Raw genomic sequence first — 17,559 nt, forward strand, 5'->3', positions numbered from 1 at the left:
AGTTCAAGAAACCTTATTCTATTCTTACATATGTCCTGATAGGTTTCTACTGCATCCCCTGCTATTAGCCTCCCATTCTTCCAGTAAATTTCACCTCTTGTATCTTGTTTGCTTGCAGAGTAGTAGTTTTGTATGTTTTTCAGAGCAGAGATTTTCTCTTCCTTTGTGCAAGACTTACAGGGGTAGCCTCACTGTGAATGAGGCCTCTGACAGAAGGGAACAAGTTCAATTAACTCTTTTCTTGTTTTCTGTGCAGACATGTTTGACCCAGCATTGATTGGTGACAAACCTAAGTGGTACGCTCACCAGCTGCAGCCCATCCACTATCGTGTCTATGACAGTAATTCTCAGCTGGCTGAAGCACTGAATGTCCCGGTAGAGAAGGAAACGGACTCTGATGCCACTGATGACAGGTTAGTGGAGAGCATAACTCTAGTCTTGTGATTGTCACTTCAGATATTCTGGCCTCCTTCTGCTACTTTTCTCTTGCAGCCTTTTTCTCTAGCCTCCTAAGTTACTGTTTCATTTCTTCCATCTGGGCAGAATACTGGTGCCAAAGCAGATTGACTCTTGCTGCTCTGGCAATGTAGCAACCTCTGATCCCTTTTCTAGTGTCGTCTTAAGCCTTCATTTAGCACAATTCATTTGCATTTAGCTACTTGTGTGCCCCTTGCTGTTTGATACTTCCTCCTGCCATAATATTTTGTTCCTCCATGCTGCTCTCTCTTGGGTTTTTTTTTCCTACTTCAGTACTACAAGCTTTCCTGCCCATTCTACTGCTCTTTCAAATCTCTGCTCAAAGCACATGGTTATATAAAGGTTGTTAGTATTACCCACTACTTGAGACCTTTTTTGTATTCAGTAAAATGAGAATAACTTTTTTGTTTTAGTGATTTGAAGTATATTCTTCAGTTTTGCATCTAATTTTATTAACTTTCATTTTCTGTTAACCTATGAGATCTTTCAGACTGGGAATTGTTTGCCTTTTTACATTCTGCACAGCACTAGTGATGCTGACAGAGTTGGATTTATCATTAGTTTAAAAATGAAGTATTTTTTCTTGAGATTTCCAGTTCCTTTGAAGCTTTTATCCCCAACTCCACTGAGAGTTCATACACTGCCCACCTATGCTTGACCTCATTAATTTTACTGAAAACCTTAAATTTCTTCCTGTGTTGTCTCTTCACCTATCTCAAAGTTATTTCATTTGCTCTTATCTCTCACAAAGCCAGCCCCAACTCCAGCCAGAAGTTTGTTCATAGGGACTTTAATATGAGATTTTATGAGACACATGGAATCAGTGCTGATTCACATCTTTGAAATATTTGGCCCTCCTGTTGCTGTGCTGCCTCTCATCTCTCTCTCTCACCTGTCGTGACAGTGGCAGTGACAGTGTCGACTATGATGACTCAAGTTCCTCCTACTCCTCCCTTGGTGACTTTGTCAGTGAGATGATGAAATGTGACATTAATGGCGATACCCCAAGTGAGTAACTCTGAGAGCTGTGCTTTCACTAAGCCCCCATAGGTGGTTCTTCCCCATTCGCCTGTACTGTGGCAAGGATGCTGCCTCTTAAGTCTCTGAATCAACAAGATCTGTCATAGTCTTGCTCTGAGGTAGAAGAGACTTTATCTTTTTACATCCAGAGCAAAAGAAAGGGCAAAAAAAAGATACTTCTGCTTATAAACAAAACCTTCCAAAAGATGCTGGGGGAAAGAGGAACGGAATTAGGTGCTGCTGGACAACTGACTTGCTAGATCTGGGAATAACTTGCTGCTGCCAGCAGATGTGGTGTAATGCAAGCAGCAGAGTACCAATTTTCTCCTGCCCCTATATGTTGGTTCTTAGTGCTGAATTTAATGAAGCACTCATCCTAGTGAGGACAGGAAAATTCATTCTTTGTGGTTTGTACGGAGGCTACAGCAGTAGCTTCTCTTGTGATAGTGAGAAACTACTGCTTTGTTTAAGCAACTAAATATAGAAACTACGGTGCATTTTCTGTGTCCCAAGGACAATAGGTATTTACAAGTTGCAACAAGGGAAATTCTGCTTGGAAATGAGGAAAAACTCTTTGCAGTGAGCATGGTTAAACACTTTAATAGGTGCCTAGAGAAACAGTGGGATCTCCAGCCTTGGAGACTTTTGAAACTCAGCAAGACAAGGCCCCAGTCAACCTGCTTTAACTTTAAAGTTAGCTCTGCTTTGAGCAGGTGGTTGGAATAGGTGACTTCCAAAGGTCCTTTCTAACCTAAATTTTTGTGATTCTGTATTCTGCTGAGCAGTCCTCATCTGCCAGTGATCATTAGATGAACAAGAGGCTGAAGAAGGCAGTACTCCTTATTGCAAAATGATGTGTTTGCAGATGTTGATCCCCTGACTCACGCAGCCCTTGGTGATGCTAGTGAAGTGGAATTTGATGATTTTCAAGAATATACAGGGGATCTGGATGAACAGGCCATGGACAGTGAGCACTCCCAAGAGAACAACCAGCCTCGTTCAAGTTCCAGCACTACAGCCAGTAGCAGCCCCAGCACTGTCATCCATGGAGTGAATCATGTGTGTACTGGGATGAGTTCAGCCCAGAGTTCAGACATGGTATTAGGATGTGCAGAAGGGCAGAATGCACGTGGCTCTTTTTTGAGGATCGCGAAAGCTAATAGGACTGTGAAACCATGTGCAGAATAGCTTGCATGCTCTTTCTGGACTTTCTGAGCAAGGTTGAGTTTATTCTGTGCTGAGACAGAGGATAACTGTACGTAGAAGCTCCCATGCATTGAAGAATACATTATTAACATAGGGGTGCAAGATGGGACTGCAGTAATTGCTTTTAAGCAGTCTGGAAAGATTTGATGTGTGAGAGGAATGAGGAGTGGGTGGTGGAACCAACATGAATCTGTGGGTCATTTAAGAACGGATGTTGTTTCCGTAGCCACAAAGCCGTATAATGGAGAACAGTTATCCTGAGCTAATGCTTAACAGATCTATGTTACAGGGTAGTAAGCCCCTAAAACAGTGCACAAGTACTGCACTGTTTATGAAACCATAGGATAGAACCACTAATAGAGGTGATGGGATGGGGTTGCAAGTCAGTGCAAGGGCCCTGTAGACCGCCCATTTTGAAATAATTGTTCTCTTCCTGCCATTCAGTTGTATGTAATACAAATTGGCAAACAAGTCAATGGTTTGACTGGTCCACAGGAATCAGCAGATTCAGCAGAGATGGAAGAGAAGATAGTTGCTGGATTTTCAAACCATCTCCCTTCCTTGCCCCTGCAACCAAGCTTTCCCAAGATGAACTTGGACCGTCGTGAGAGTGACAGCCCAGCTGGCAGCATGAGTTCTGCAGAAGGGGTGGTGAGGAAGCGAGAGTACGACAATCCTTATTTTGAACCACAGTATGGATTTCCTACGGAGGATGAGGATGATGAGCAGGAAGAGAGCTACACCCCAAGATTTAACCAGAATCTTAATGGAAGCAGGCGAGTCTCCTTATCTCTTGTCCTTCTTGCCCAAAACAGCAATTTTGGGGTTTCCGTTTGTTTCATGTAGTTTAACACTCAGTTGCTCAAATGTCCTTTGCACCTGAAGTGTTCTATTGGTCACTGTTGTTTGCCATTTAATGCTGAAATTCTGCAAACTCTTCTGGTTTGACTGCAGGCAGTTGCTTAGTTCACTCAGTTCCTTGCTTTTATTTAACCAGCAGGAGCTAACAGAAGTGCCAGTGTTTCCTAGAAGTGTTCTAGGATATCACTTGCTGATTCTTGGAAATATTAGAGGAATTTTGGTTGTGAAGCCTTGTCTCCTGGGGATAAGATATGAGGGGCTTTGATAGTATAGGGACAGAAAACATTGGATTTTCTTGTTATTACCCTCAAAGCAGACCCCTTGAACCCCTGATCCTCAATGCATTTTTACAGACAAACTTCCAGTATGCCGTGAAAGAGAGTGAAAGCCTAAATACGAATATTCTTCACCCTCCCTCCCAATCCCATCCCCTGCTGCCATGTTAAGGGTAGTGTGATGAAAACTGATGAGGAATGAGGCTACCTTGTATGATTATGCGAGATGATGCTGTTGATTGGAAAAAATGCTGATAACAGCTGTATTTATTTCCTTAAAGGTCTCAGAAGCTACTGCGCCCAAACAGCTTAAAATTGGCCAATGATTCTGATGCAGATTCAGACTCCAGGGCCAGTTCCCCAAACTCTACCATCTCCAACAACAGCAGTGAAGGTTTTGGGGGCATCATGTCTTTTGCCAGTATGTACTAATACATTAAAGTTTTTTTATCTTTTATGTTAGAGACTAAAGAGAGTTGCGATAGAGAGGTGGCTAGTCGAGAGGATGATTTGATTGTTAAATTGTCACCAGGTCTCCAGAAATCATGTTAGGAACCACAGGACCTGTTTAACTTACATTGCTGATAACCAAAGTTGTTCTTAGTGAAAAATACCTAAAGCACTAGTTATATGGTTAGGCCCTTGAGTTATACGTCACTTTGAGGTGCAGATTAGAATTTTTCAAATATGTTTTAATAAAGAAGTCTAGTGGTATGGAAAACTTCCATTCGTCAAAAAACTCTGTGTTAGAAAATGTGATCAGTTGAGTCTTGTGCTACTGTGGCGAGCATGGGAAGGAGTTTGTGGCAATGAGGAAGATGTGTTGGATGTTTCTAGTAAAACGATTATTACTAAAATAAGGCTGAAAAGGATGACTTAAGCAGATTAAGTAGTTATACTCATGTTTTAAATGAACATGTTGAGGTGTTAAGAGATAATCAGCTTGTTGATCTACATGAGATGCTTCCAGGCTGTATGCACACTTAACCGAATGACTGTTATGTTGACAGATCTTAAAGATCTGTCAATGCTGGGAAAAACTTTTGTTGTGTGTTTTCTCACTATAAATAAAAAGCTTCTATTTTAAAGCAAACTTTTGTGGCAGCTTTATGGAGTTTCATAAGGCTCTATGCACAATCCTCACTTTGGGCTTACATATATTGGAAATTTTCTGTCATCGTGTTTTCTCATGTGGTCCCTACCATTAATTTGCTCTTAAAAAGTGAATCAAATTGGAAGACATGGTTGATGTGAGGTAACCTGTTTAAGTGCAGGAAGACAAGTGGATGTTGTCGGTACATATTGGTACAAGATTCAAAGATACAATGGCAATAATTGTAACATAAAAGCTGAGAATTAGATTGTTTTATACAGTTCAGAATTACCTAACCACAGATACAGTTGCATCATAAATGAGAAGACGTACTTCTAAGATTCTAGGTAATAAAGAAATACTCCATCATTAGGGACCTTGAATAAAAAGGTGAATTGCAGGAAGTTTAAGAGATTTGGGGATGTACAATGAGCATTAGGCATTTAACTTTTTTTTTCTGTTGTAGGCAGTCTGTACAGAAACCACAGCACAAGTTTCAGTCTGTCCAACTTAGCCCTACCAACCAAAGTTGGGAGAGACAAGAATACTCCCTTTCCCAGCCTAAAAGGTAACCATTTTCCCTTTGTTTCCTACAGCCTTTACATTCTTGTGACTGAGCAATCTGAGGACTTACCCCTAAAAGGCATTTTAGGGGTAAAGGCATTTTGGTAATTTGGGTTAATACTTGTGTTGAGTCTAATCTTTCTCAGATGGACTTTGCAACAGTTAGGTTCTGTTGGAATGAGCAACTTGCTTGTCCACTTTATTGTAGAAGATACAGAGTGAATGTTGGGATGTTGTGTTTTTTTTTTTTTTTTTTTTTTGGTACTTTGTTTTGTTTTGTTTTGAAGTACTTAGCATAAAGAATGGGAACCAAGATCTGGGTTCTACTTCTGCACTAATACATCTTCATGATTAGCTTTAGGCAACTTGTTTCAGTGATTCCCCATTTTTAAGTGGGGATAATGCTTGCCTACCTCCAGTGGAGACCGAGGTCTACATAGGTTTCAAAAGTGTTAATAGTCTTTTCAGTTAACCAAATGGAAAATTACCCGATCAAAGTTAAAGTATACCCATGCTTCAGCTCATTCAGAGTGAAGATTCATCCCTAACTTAAGCACAGACTCTGCTAGTTGGAACATCTTCTGTTTGTCTGCATTAGATAACATGATTGAACAAAAACTAGAGAAATTACCTTCTTACACTAAGGAATTAGTCAGCCTGGTCATTCTGGCACTGAATGTGATAGTAGAACAGTGACTGAGGACACTGGTGTGTTTTAGTGTTGAGACCTTTTCAGCTGGTGAACTGGAGGAAGATTTTATTTTGCCTTTTGAATTATTCTATCTGATTAGAACTTGCTGCTTTTGTTTTAATATGTCGATTTATTTATTTTTTTCTTCCTCATCATTTTCATCGGTAAAGATTACTTTAATCTGGAAGTGGGAAGGGATGTGGATGAAGGTTGGTATGATGTTTTGCTGACCTTTGACCTTGTAGAAACAAAGGCCAAAAGCTGAGTTTTGTGTTTTGGCTTTGGACTTTGTTTTTGAGACAAGTAATTGTTCCCTGTGTGTAAAATTAGGGGGAACAGGACTGGTATGGTGAAAACACTAGCAGAGATTCTTTTTGACAAAATTCTACCAGTTGGTTGCATTTTCGTGTCCAATTGCGCAGGATAAGATGCACACTTCAAGTCAGGGTTATTTTCATGGGTAAACTTCTTAATGACTGATTCCATGCATTGGAAGAAAACAGTGATGGGTTTTGCCATTCCATGTTCATGCTTTGTGCCTCATCTTCTGCAGTCTGGTGTTGTGTTCTTGATGACAATAATGCTGTAGGGCCTTTAATATTACTATGCTGCTATGAGGATGAGATTTCCATGGAGTTGTTTGGTCTGTTTTGTGCATGTGCAAGAGTGTGTATGTGCTTGTGTTCACTTATGTGTGCATGCTGCCTAACTAGTATTCCCAATGGACACTTTGATTTTTAAAGGTGTTTTTGTCTCTGTTAAAAGGATACAAAATAGCTGAGTAACTCTTTTTCTTAATCAAGTGTGTGTGGTATCCTGTGTCAGTAACTCTAATGGGAAGTGATGCTGGGACTCCATCTCATTGCTACTGTTTGACTTTTCATCTTCCTTTTTGATTTTTATTTCATGCACATCCATTAATATTGTTTTTTCCTCAGTGATGCAGATGTTTTTGATAGTGCCCTTGAAATGCAGTGTGTGCAATAGTGCCCTTGGAGGTGCAATACATTGGTTCCACGATGCCAAATTTCAAGTCAAGCACTATCTATTAGATTATTTAGACTGGCCCTTGTTGACTTGGGCTTTCAAGTGTCCTTCCTGCTCTAGTGTCATTGGGTTTTGTTTTGATTGAGGTGAGGGAGGGCTGGGAAGTAGCTGGTATTTGGATTTTTTTTTTTTTTTTTTTTTTTTTTTTTTTGATGCTGATGGTGGGGAGTGTAGATATTGTAGTACACTACTAATTGTATATTTTATGTCCCAGTATTTGGGTTAAATACTATAATGGAGATTATTACTGAAGCTGGCCCAGTAAGCAATGAAGGTGGGTTCCCTACAGCATGAGCTGTGCATGATATACCAATTTCCAGCATTCCCTATGCCTGACTTTGGGCTACCTTTCTCACTGGGTAACCAGTATCACATGATCTATACTAGTCACCCCCAATACATTATGCTTTTACATATAGTGACTAATTTGAAGATGGTTCTTGTTGTGGAACTGCATGCAGAGCAGCAAAACTTTTCCTGCCTTTCACCTCCTGCTCCCATTACCATCTTCTCTTTTTCTCTCTACATTACTCCCATTACTGTTTTCTGCCGATGTGTGATGCTAGAATATGATATATGCTGCTGCTTTTTGGAGTTTCCATTTTGTTTGAAGTCTGTTATCTGTAATCCTAATAGGTGTGTTAGCCACCTTAGCATTGCTTGTTACTGTTCCGGGAACAGATTGTTTTTCCCTCCACCCCTCTTCCTCTTATCCTATTTTCTCTCCTGCTTAGGGAACAGGCGAGCCCTTGTGGATCAGAAGTCTTCAGTCATTAAGCACAGCCCAACAGTGAAGAGAGAATCTCCATCACCTCAGGGACGAACTAGCAACTCCAGGTAGAGTGCATGTATGTCTGTGTATGTGTGTATATATATACGTATATATATATGTACACACACATATATACGTGTATATATATACACACACACGTGTGTATAAATATATATGCACGCACATACATATGTGCATATGTATGTACATACACACACACAATGTGTATATAAATATATATGCGCACACACACACATATATATGTGTATATGTATGTATACACACACTCACATACATACATAAACATACTTTTTTTTGAGTGTGAAGTGTTGTTACAAAGGTCTCCAACTTCCTAAGGAAAGATGGCCAAATTTTAACTGTTGAAAACTATGCAGTATTTTTCTGTTGTCCTAAGCTTGCACACATGACTGTCTGAAAAGATTTCATATGGATGGCCTTTCAGTTAATAGTACATATATGTGTTTTTCTGTGCTCCAGACTATCCACTTTTGGTCTGAGTTCCGAAAAGATTCTAGGTCCTGAAAGAGTCTGCTTTAGCTCAGTATTTTATCTTTGTAATTGAGTCTGTTCTGAAGGAGGTAGTCTAGCCAGTAGCGGTTTAGCGGACCTCACAAGGGATCAGCTGAGTCACATGGAACAGTTTGATTCCATGAGTTCATGAGAAGTGCTTTTCTCAGCCTTGGGAAGGGAATTGGTATGGTGCAAGTAAACATTACCTGACCTGTGCCTGAGCATTATCCTCCCTTTCTTCCCTAACAGCCATGTGTAGAGTGAAATTTACTTTAAGCTAATAGGGATGGGAGGCAAACAAGGACAAAAACTGTCGTTCATATTGGGAGGCACTGCAGGCTGCACAAGAGTTCCTTCCTTTCTACTTTCCCCCACCTGTGGCAAAGCAAGATGAAGCAGTACACCCTACAAGGCTGCTGCACTAGTACCATTAGTTGGGGTTGCCCTTCACCTTTCAAGGAAAGCCTACAGGTAGGACAAGGCAAAGGTGGTAGTATAAGAGATTCCTGTGGATTCTGAGGGTTGCTGTGGAAGTAGACAGAGGTACTGGGGAAAAGCTGATTATGGCTTATTGTAGAAAATAGGGAGCAATGAAAAATGCTCAATACTGCAGCTATGGAACAGAGCCTGGGCTGTGTGCAGTTGTATTAGCAGCCTGCTTAGCTAAGCTGCGGTTATTTTCTTGTAAACTTAGCTTTCATACAAAGTGCATTTACAGGTATATCCTGGCCATATCTCTCTTCCAGTGCAAGCCTAGACAGGTAGAGGACTAACTTCTGCCTGGTATTTTCTTTTTTATATATATCCGTCAGTGAGAACCAGCAATTTCTGAAGGAGGTAGTACACAATGTTCTCGACGGGCAGGGTGTTGGCTGGCTGAACATGAAGAGAGTCCGGCGTCTTCTGGAGAGTGAGCAACTCCGTGTCTTTGTACTAAGCAAGCTAAATCGCACCATCCAGTCAGAAGAAGATGCTCGACAGGACATCATACAGGATGTGGTCAGTGCTGAACTCAGCAGAATCCTCATACCTGGTGTATGCCTAGGTTCAATTTGTAGAAGATTTTAAAGACAATGTGTTAAATTAACTGCTACAGGTTGACATTACAGCACTGTTTTGGAATTTATGTTCTTGAATGACTTTCACTTCTGAAATAGTAACACTATTGGGATTTTCATTGTAGGAGATCAGCCGCAAGGTTTACAAAGGCATGTTGGACTTGCTGAAGTGCACTGTGTTGAGCCTGGAGCAGTCATACGCAAATGCTGGCCTGGGAGGCATGGCCAGTGTTTTTAGCCTGCTAGAGATAGCACACACCCATTATTACAATAAAGGTAAGAAATGTGTTTATGAGAATATAGGACTCTGAGGCAAACAAGATCCTTTTTGTAAAGTTAGCTGTTTTGTGGATTTTGATATTTCAGGAATTTTACCACACTTTGAAACAGTTAAGAGCTGTATCATTGTTACTGAAACCTTACAGAGCTTGAAACAATTCTCTTGCACACATTCAACTGACCAAAGTGAAATAATGGCCATAGTGACAATTGAAAATGTAAACTATTCAGCATGATAAAAATACCTTTTACAAATGGTAGTCAAAATTCTGTGAGTGGAGACCTTCAGCTGAGACTGACCCATCCACAGTCTTGGAAAGTTGTTCCAGACAGCCTGAATAGGAAGGGAGATGTTTCTAATGTGGAATCATAGCAGCCTTTAAGATTGTACTGACCATCTTGCATTACACAGTAATTCTTACATCACTAAAAGCTCTTAGAGAGGATCACCTGCTTTAAGTTATACCCCTTTGTTCTTCTGCTTTTTCTAAAATCTATTTTTAAGACTAAATAAAATGGATGCATAGGTGAAAGGGCAAAAAATAATACAATATCACCTCTGTATTAGATATTTGACTCAGCTGTAATCTCATATGATAAAAAGCTAATTCACAGTAGCAGAGGAGTAGCACCTATTAAGCACCTTACAGTTAGCAGTGTGGATGACTTACATCAGGGATCTTAAGAGTTGATGAGCTCAGATGCTCTGTGGGCTACTGATATTCATTTCCAAATGTTATTAGACTGCTGAGGTAGATCAGGAGGACTGTGCTGATAGAGTAATCCCAAATGTGGGATAGACGATGACATTGGTAAGTATAAGCCTTTTCTAAGTAAAATTATGGAATGGCCATTGCAAAACTCAATGGTTTAGGAGTGAAGTCATGCTAACATAGTGCCAAACATCATAGTTGGATAGTAAATAAAACTTAAAGTGAATTAATTGTAGTCGCACACAACAAAACTTAGGAATTTAAACTTTTGTAGGATTGATGCATATTTAAAGCACTTTTCATTATTGCAGGACAGCTTGATTTGTAGTCAGATTTTAAATACTTAGTATCTTCTATCTGATTTCAATGTGTTAATTCAGATAAATTTCTAGAAATGATCTGTAGAGATTGACATTTATCTTATTGTTGTTTAATATTAAAGTGGTGATCTAGTAGTCATATAATTGTTCAGAGTTTGCATATGATGCATACTGTTGGAACTGTATGTGGTGAGTATAGGTCATTTATCTAGAGAACTCTAAATCCTTAATAAAGCATGGTTGTGAAGAATTTATTTTAATATGGCCAAACTAAAGTCATGTGTTTAGGAACAAGGAAAGTTGGCAGTGATATCAGGGTGGGGAACTGTATCCTAACAAGAAATGTCTCTGAAAGCGGCAGTTAAGTCTGAGCTTCCCAGTGTTCTTCGGTCTCTCTGAAAACCAGTGTGTGTGAGGGGAAGGTTTTTTGTTGTTGTTTCTCATATAAACCTTGGAATATAGATTTAAGATGCAGAGATTATATTGTCTTTGGATATGCTACCAAAAAGACCACAGCTGGTGTAATGTTTTCCATTATGACCATCATGCCTTGCAAAGATACTGAACAATTGGGATAGTTTCTGAAAAGAGCTTCAAAGAGTTGGGAAAACGTTTCTGCTCTGAAAGACAGCAGTGTTCAATCTGTTGAGCTTTAGAAGATGATCAATGTCTATAATTATCTATGTGAGAAGATTGCGCTGATAGCAAAATCTTTATGGGACAAAGGTATTACAAGGTCTGGTAGCAAGACAGATTTAGACCTCAGGGTTTTAAATTTTGACTGTAAACATAATCAGCTATTGGAACAGTTTGTGCAGAATTGCAGGAGATTCTTTACTGGGAAATCTAATTCTAACTTAGAATATTCTATTCTGAAAGTTTTGCTGTGATTCAAAATGTAGGTTGTTATACAGAGAAATGATCAAAATTACCTTTGGGAACATATGATTATAGGAAGTCTCAGAGAATGATGTAAGTGCTATAGCTGATATCTTTTATTAACTGAAGTTTCATTCAGTGTTACCCAACATAGATGATTGTATATGTCATCTTCTCACTGGAAGAGGAACTTGCTTGTATTCAACAAGCAATATTTTCAGTAGATGAGGCTGCATTCTATAGTTTTGCACAGCTTGGCAGAAGAAATACCATGCTTAATACTACACTCTCCTTCAAAGAAGTTTTGCAGGTTTCCAGCATTCCGGAAAGAGAGCTATTGGGGTATCCCAGGAACAGCACCCGGGCTTTCTCCTCTGCTGTTTCTATTAGGACCTGGGAGTGCTGGTGGATGACAAGTTGACCATGAACCAGCAATGTGCCCTTGTGGCCAAGAAGGCCAATGGGATCCTGGGGTGCATTAGGAAGAGTGTTGCCAGCAGGTCAGGGGAGGTGATCCTGCCCCTCTACCCAGCCCTGGGGAGGCCTCATCTGGAGTACTGTGTCCAGTCCTGGGCTCCCCAGTACAAGAGAGAGACGGAGCTACTGGAGAGAGTCCAGGGTAGGGCTACGAGGATGATCAGAGGGCTGGAGCATCTGCCCTAGGAGGAACGGCTGTGAGAGCTGGGCCTCTTTAGCCTGGGGAAGAGAAGACTGAGGGGGGATCTTATCAATGTGTACAAGTACCTGAAGGGAAGGTGTCAAGGGGACAGAGACAAACTCTTTTCAGTTGTCCCATGTGACAGGACAAGAGGCAATGGGCAAAAACTGAAGCACAGGAAGTTCTGCCTGAATGTGAGGGGGACCTTCTCTGCTGTGAGAGTGACAGAACACTGGAACATGTTGCCCAGAGAGGCTGTGGAGTCTCCTTCTCTGGAGATCTTCAAGGGCCACCTGGATGCAACCCTGTCTAACATGCTCTAGGTGACCCTGCTTGAGCATGGATGTTGGACTAGATGATCTGCAGAGGTCCCTTCCAACCTTACTGATTCCATGATTCTATGATTAGCATCAAACTATGTGCAAGCCATGGTAGCCTATGCGATCAAATGTGGGACTGAGCTATTTCAGTGCTAGTCTTAATGATAGAAGTGAAAGTATTTGTCTCATCGTCTCCCCCTGTCTTTTCCTTCCTGACTGTCCTCTCCTACTCTTTTCCTTCTTCTTTACTTTCTTTTTGGCGACACTTTGTTGTTCTTTGCCTTTAAAGAACCAGAAAAAAGAAAAAGAAGTCCAACGGATGGCGCTATCACTCCAATTGGCAAGGATCCTGCATCAACCCCGAAAGCAGAGCCAAAGCCTGTGATGCAGCTGCCGGTACCTCAACTCATGCCAAAGGCACCAAGCCCTGCAGGGAAGGGGCCAAGCGAGTTTGACACAAGGAGTCTAAAGGAAGAAAATTTTATTGCTTCCATTGGTGTGTACTGAGGTGCATGTGAAGTGCAGGAGGGGCTTCTATCTTGGCATTAGGTTCTATTTGCATTTTCTTCATTTTTAAAACACTGCATTCCTGCTGTAACATGCTTCATTTACACCTTAGATCAGAAGGAATAATCATGTGTGTCTTCTCTTGCTCTTGGTAAAATATTTTCCGGGGCACTTTTCTCCCTTAAAGATTTTTAGTTTTAATTATTTCTGAATATTATTGCACTTCAGACAACTTTGTTTCTTGCTCTGTGGCTGATGTTTTCAAGTAACAGAAAATGGTCAAAGGAAAACAGGGCCAGTAGGACTTTGGGAAGGGCAAGTATTGGAAGGGACATGTGAAACATAGTTTTCATTCTTGACTGCATCTGGATTATCAAGTGTATGTCCTGATAGGAATGTGATCCAGAACTTGCTAGTTGTTAGTAATAAAAAAAACATAGAAAAAGATTTCATTGGTTATATGTATGCATCTTAGCTTTGTAGTATCAGTGATTAGGACTGATGGATCTTCCTTCTATGTAATGGCAAATAGAATGCTTGCCCTTCTAAACAGCATCTGCTAGACTTGTTAACTGGAAATTTTTCCATTCATGTTCCATAGCTGGAAAACAAAGAAAAGGACTGGGGGAAAAGTTAGAGCTAAACTTAGAATTCTGTTTTACTTTTTTAAAAAAAGGGAGAGAAGGACTTTGTAGGTGTGAGAGAGGAAAAAACAAGATTTAGTATGTTTCTCTTGTAAGCAGGTTAGAGCTAATCTATCAGCAGATCAGGAAAAGTCTGTATCAGCTCCAAAAATGTCATGTTAAGTTTTAGCCATTTCTTCATATATCCTGTTTAAAAGAACTTTTAAATTGAATCATTGTATGGAAGATTCATTATAAAAGCATTGTGCTACAGTGGGACTATACATCCAGTATGTTGTATAAGACAAAGGAATGTGTGCATGAGGAAGTTTCAGACATTCTTCTCTGTACCCATGTAATAGCTGCAGGTTGAGTCCTTCTGACTTGATTTGCTTTCTTGATTCTAGAGGTAGCGGAGGCAATTGCATAGAAACAAGAGACTTGTACTCTGCTTGGAATTCTCCTAGGGAGCTAAAAAGATTCAGATTTCCAGCAACTCAGCTTGGTGGTTTGGTTGACTCTGGACGATTTAATTGCCCTTCTGTAGAAAAGGGGAAAAGACAAGTATGTTTCTGACAGCTAAGAATAAAACAAGCTCTAGGCCAGAATGCTTGTGATGAGTGAAGAGACACTTTGAACGGGATTGCTCAGCCAGCATCTTTTCCTCAGATGAAATTAATACTCCAAGAAAGGGGAAATCATAGGCACCCCATACAATTTGAGTTTGTGAAGCATCATAAGAAGTGCTTTGCAAAAGATGTACTATTTAATATGCTGTTGAAAACTACTGTTGCCAGAATACTAATATTAAACAATTTCACAAATTCAAGGACATGCTACAGGAAAGCTCTTATTGGTGGTTCTGATGCTCTAATGGTTTCCACTTGTCTTCTATGGAAACAGTTATAAGGAGGATATGATTTCACTAAATCTGGACAAAGCTAGTTTGAAAGACTTCCATGTTTTTTTCTATCTCTCTGTCTAACTGCTTTTATCAATCACCAAGAATCACAAACTATTGTGCAAGTCAATCTTCAAGAAATTACTGTAAAAACAACGTAGCAGCTGTGTTTGTCTGACTCTTGGGAACTGTAAGTAAAGAGAATTTCTCCTGCATTGTAGGAGGAGCATTTAAAGCTGCTTGGTATTATAATTCCTTTTTGGTCATTTACGGAAGTTTCTGTAAATGACAATACCTTGGATATACAAGGTCAGAGTTAAAGTCATGGCTAGGCTGAAATCTCATCTGGAGTAAAATGTGGATTCTCCTCTTAGTTAAACTAATTGTTATGTAGGGAAAATTTTTTAAATTTTTTGGTAAAAATTTAAATGTTGCTGAAATAACAAAATAAGTGCAAGTAATTCCATTTAAATATAAAAAGCACTGGAGCTGTCAAGATAAATTACGGAGTCTGCATCTTTGGAGATTTTCAAAACCTGAATAGACAAAGTCCTGAGCAACTTGCTTTAGTTGACCCTGCTTTCAGTTGTAGGGGTTGGACTAGATGATCTTCAGAGGTTCCTTCTAACCTCAGCAGTTCTGTGAAGTTTGGGTGGTACTTACAGCCTCAAGTTACGGATATGTAAATAAAACTATCAGTAAATCAGTTGATGTTATGTAGACAAAATGCAAATAGAGACACTATCCATTTGCCCTAATCTGAAGGAGGAAATGCCAGAATGAAAAGTAGGTCATCAGTATGATGAAGTAAAATCATATACAACCCTTTGTTCCTAAGAGCTGCTGAACATGCAGTATATGCTAATATGGCAATCTAAATGGATCTCTGAGATCTAGAGAATATGGTACCTGTACTTCTTACACTATAGGAAACATAGCCAGGGGGTTAGCAGAGTTCTCAAAAGCTCAAGAAGGATGTGTTCCTGCTTAAGCCCTCTTGTTGTTTTTTTCAGAAAGCATCTGACTTCCTGTTTCTCTCTTCAGTATGTGGTACTGATAACAGAGAAAGCTGCTGTTTGGGTCCATAAGTGTATCCAGCTGTGTGCTTATCAAAGTTGAAGGAATATCCATCAGTCACAAAGAAGAAATAGAAATTGGTTGACTAGCAACCATCTTTCTAGTCCTTCTCCCTTTTTATATTTTCCTTGCTCATCATACTTTTAATGGTAATGTTTTGGAGCATTTATCCATAATTGTAACGCTATCCTTTTGTTTTTAGCAGACCTTTTTTCCAAATAGATTTTTTTTAGAATCTGTCTTCCCTTAATTTCTGCCATCTACAGGGTGAGATGGGTTCCTGACACATTTTTGGTAGCCTTCTAATTGCCCAACAAGCTGCTTAGAAGAAAAATAGAATGTTGTGCTTCCTTTTCCTTGCCTTCCCCTTTGCTGCTTTTGCAAGAGTGTCTGTGCCTCTGTAGCATTCCCAGCCTCAACTGTGCTAGTGAGAGAGGACAGCACGCAGCATTCAGACTCAGTTCAGCAGGCCAGGTTTGGGCCAACTGGCCAGCACCTAGAATGAGTGGATGTTTCTGAGCACAAAGGATGATTGCGTTTCAGGGAGCTGAGGAATGTGGGTAATAGAAAAGTGCAAGTCTTGGGGCTAAGCTTCAAATGAAGAGAGTGCATGCAGACTCTAGATTTTTTTTCCTTTTTATTCTGCGTTGTGTTGTACGCTGTTACAGAATCACTTGACTTGGCTGGAGTGCTGTGACCTAATGCAAATTTTGGAAGGTGGCATTAAGCATGACTAATATCTTGCTCGTTTTTCTTCTTCCCCCTTTTGCCCTTCTTCATACTTTGATAGGAACAAATGGACGCTGAGGAGTTCAGCTTTTTGTGTGAAGGACTGGTTGATAGGCAGAGTCAAGTATGTTTTGAGAATGCTGCCGAGTCAAAAATAGTTTGTTTCACTTGTGAACTTTTCTCTGTTAATTTAAAAAATATAATGTTGGTTAAATATTGTATTAACCTACAATTTAAACTGTCTTGGAACTGCTGCTGCTTTTCAGCCATTTTCTTTTAATGTTACAGACTATTCCACAGACTTAAAGATATGAAAACATTTCTGTTTAAATAGAGCCTCTGTGATGTCTACGTTTTGAGGAGTAAATATCTGACAATCTTAAAATCCTTTCTCGGGAAAGGAGATAAATTGTGATGTTTTATTCATAATAGCTGTTTTTACTTAGCTGGTTCACTGCATGAAGTCATTTCTAACATTTGAATTTTGTAAATTAGAGATGATACAGCACACTATTCCTGACATTGAAATTTTGCTAAGTGGTGTTAATTAACCCTTCACTCAGTAGTTGTCATAAATTTCTGCTTTTTTGGAGGTGAAGGGGTGGGGTTTTGTTTTAAGTTTTTCCCATTTTCACCTGTCTGACCAGCCGCTGACTCTTTCTCTTTCTCTCTTGCTCTCACTGCATCTTGGGTAGAGTTGTGGAACAAGCACCAGGAAGTGAAAAAGCAAAAAGCTTTGGAAAAAACGAGTAAGGAAATGATTAAAAACCCAGAAACTGACTCCCGCAGCCTCCCCATAACTGCCAACTCCCCAGGTGCAGGGTTAGCTTGCATCTATGGCACATGTTTTCATTCCCACAGGAGCAAAGAGTTACCATCCAGGGGAAAGCCTGTATCACAGAGGAGGCCAAATAGATCAATTTGTCCCAGGGAAATTGCGTTCAAATGTATTCCCCTT

General features: G+C 40.0%; 1 protein-coding gene across 4 annotated transcripts in view; it reads left to right on the forward strand.

The window, feature by feature from the left end:
• Positions 1-17,559, forward strand: part of MADD (MAP kinase activating death domain) — a 75,385-nt gene that overhangs the window by 28,260 nt on the left and 29,566 nt on the right. The window contains exons 11-22 of one of the 4 annotated variants that reach the window (XM_062576038.1): positions 257-413; positions 1,382-1,485; positions 2,363-2,556; positions 3,199-3,479; positions 4,121-4,260; positions 5,399-5,500; positions 7,449-7,508; positions 7,969-8,071; positions 9,350-9,536; positions 9,721-9,871; positions 13,054-13,260; positions 17,297-17,350. In XM_062576038.1, the coding sequence (XP_062432022.1) occupies positions 257-413; positions 1,382-1,485; positions 2,363-2,556; positions 3,199-3,479; positions 4,121-4,260; positions 5,399-5,500; positions 7,449-7,508; positions 7,969-8,071; positions 9,350-9,536; positions 9,721-9,871; positions 13,054-13,260; positions 17,297-17,350 (1,740 nt within the window). The remainder of the gene's footprint in view (positions 1-256; positions 414-1,381; positions 1,486-2,362; positions 2,557-3,198; positions 3,480-4,120; positions 4,261-5,398; positions 5,501-7,448; positions 7,509-7,968; positions 8,072-9,349; positions 9,537-9,720; positions 9,872-13,053; positions 13,261-17,296; positions 17,351-17,559) is intronic. The other 3 variants (XM_062576035.1, XM_062576037.1, XM_062576036.1) reach the window with 3 other exon arrangements.

Source organism: Rhea pennata, chromosome 5 (genome assembly GCF_028389875.1).
Source record: "Rhea pennata isolate bPtePen1 chromosome 5, bPtePen1.pri, whole genome shotgun sequence".
NCBI classification, from domain to species: Eukaryota; Metazoa; Chordata; class Aves; order Rheiformes; family Rheidae; genus Rhea; species Rhea pennata.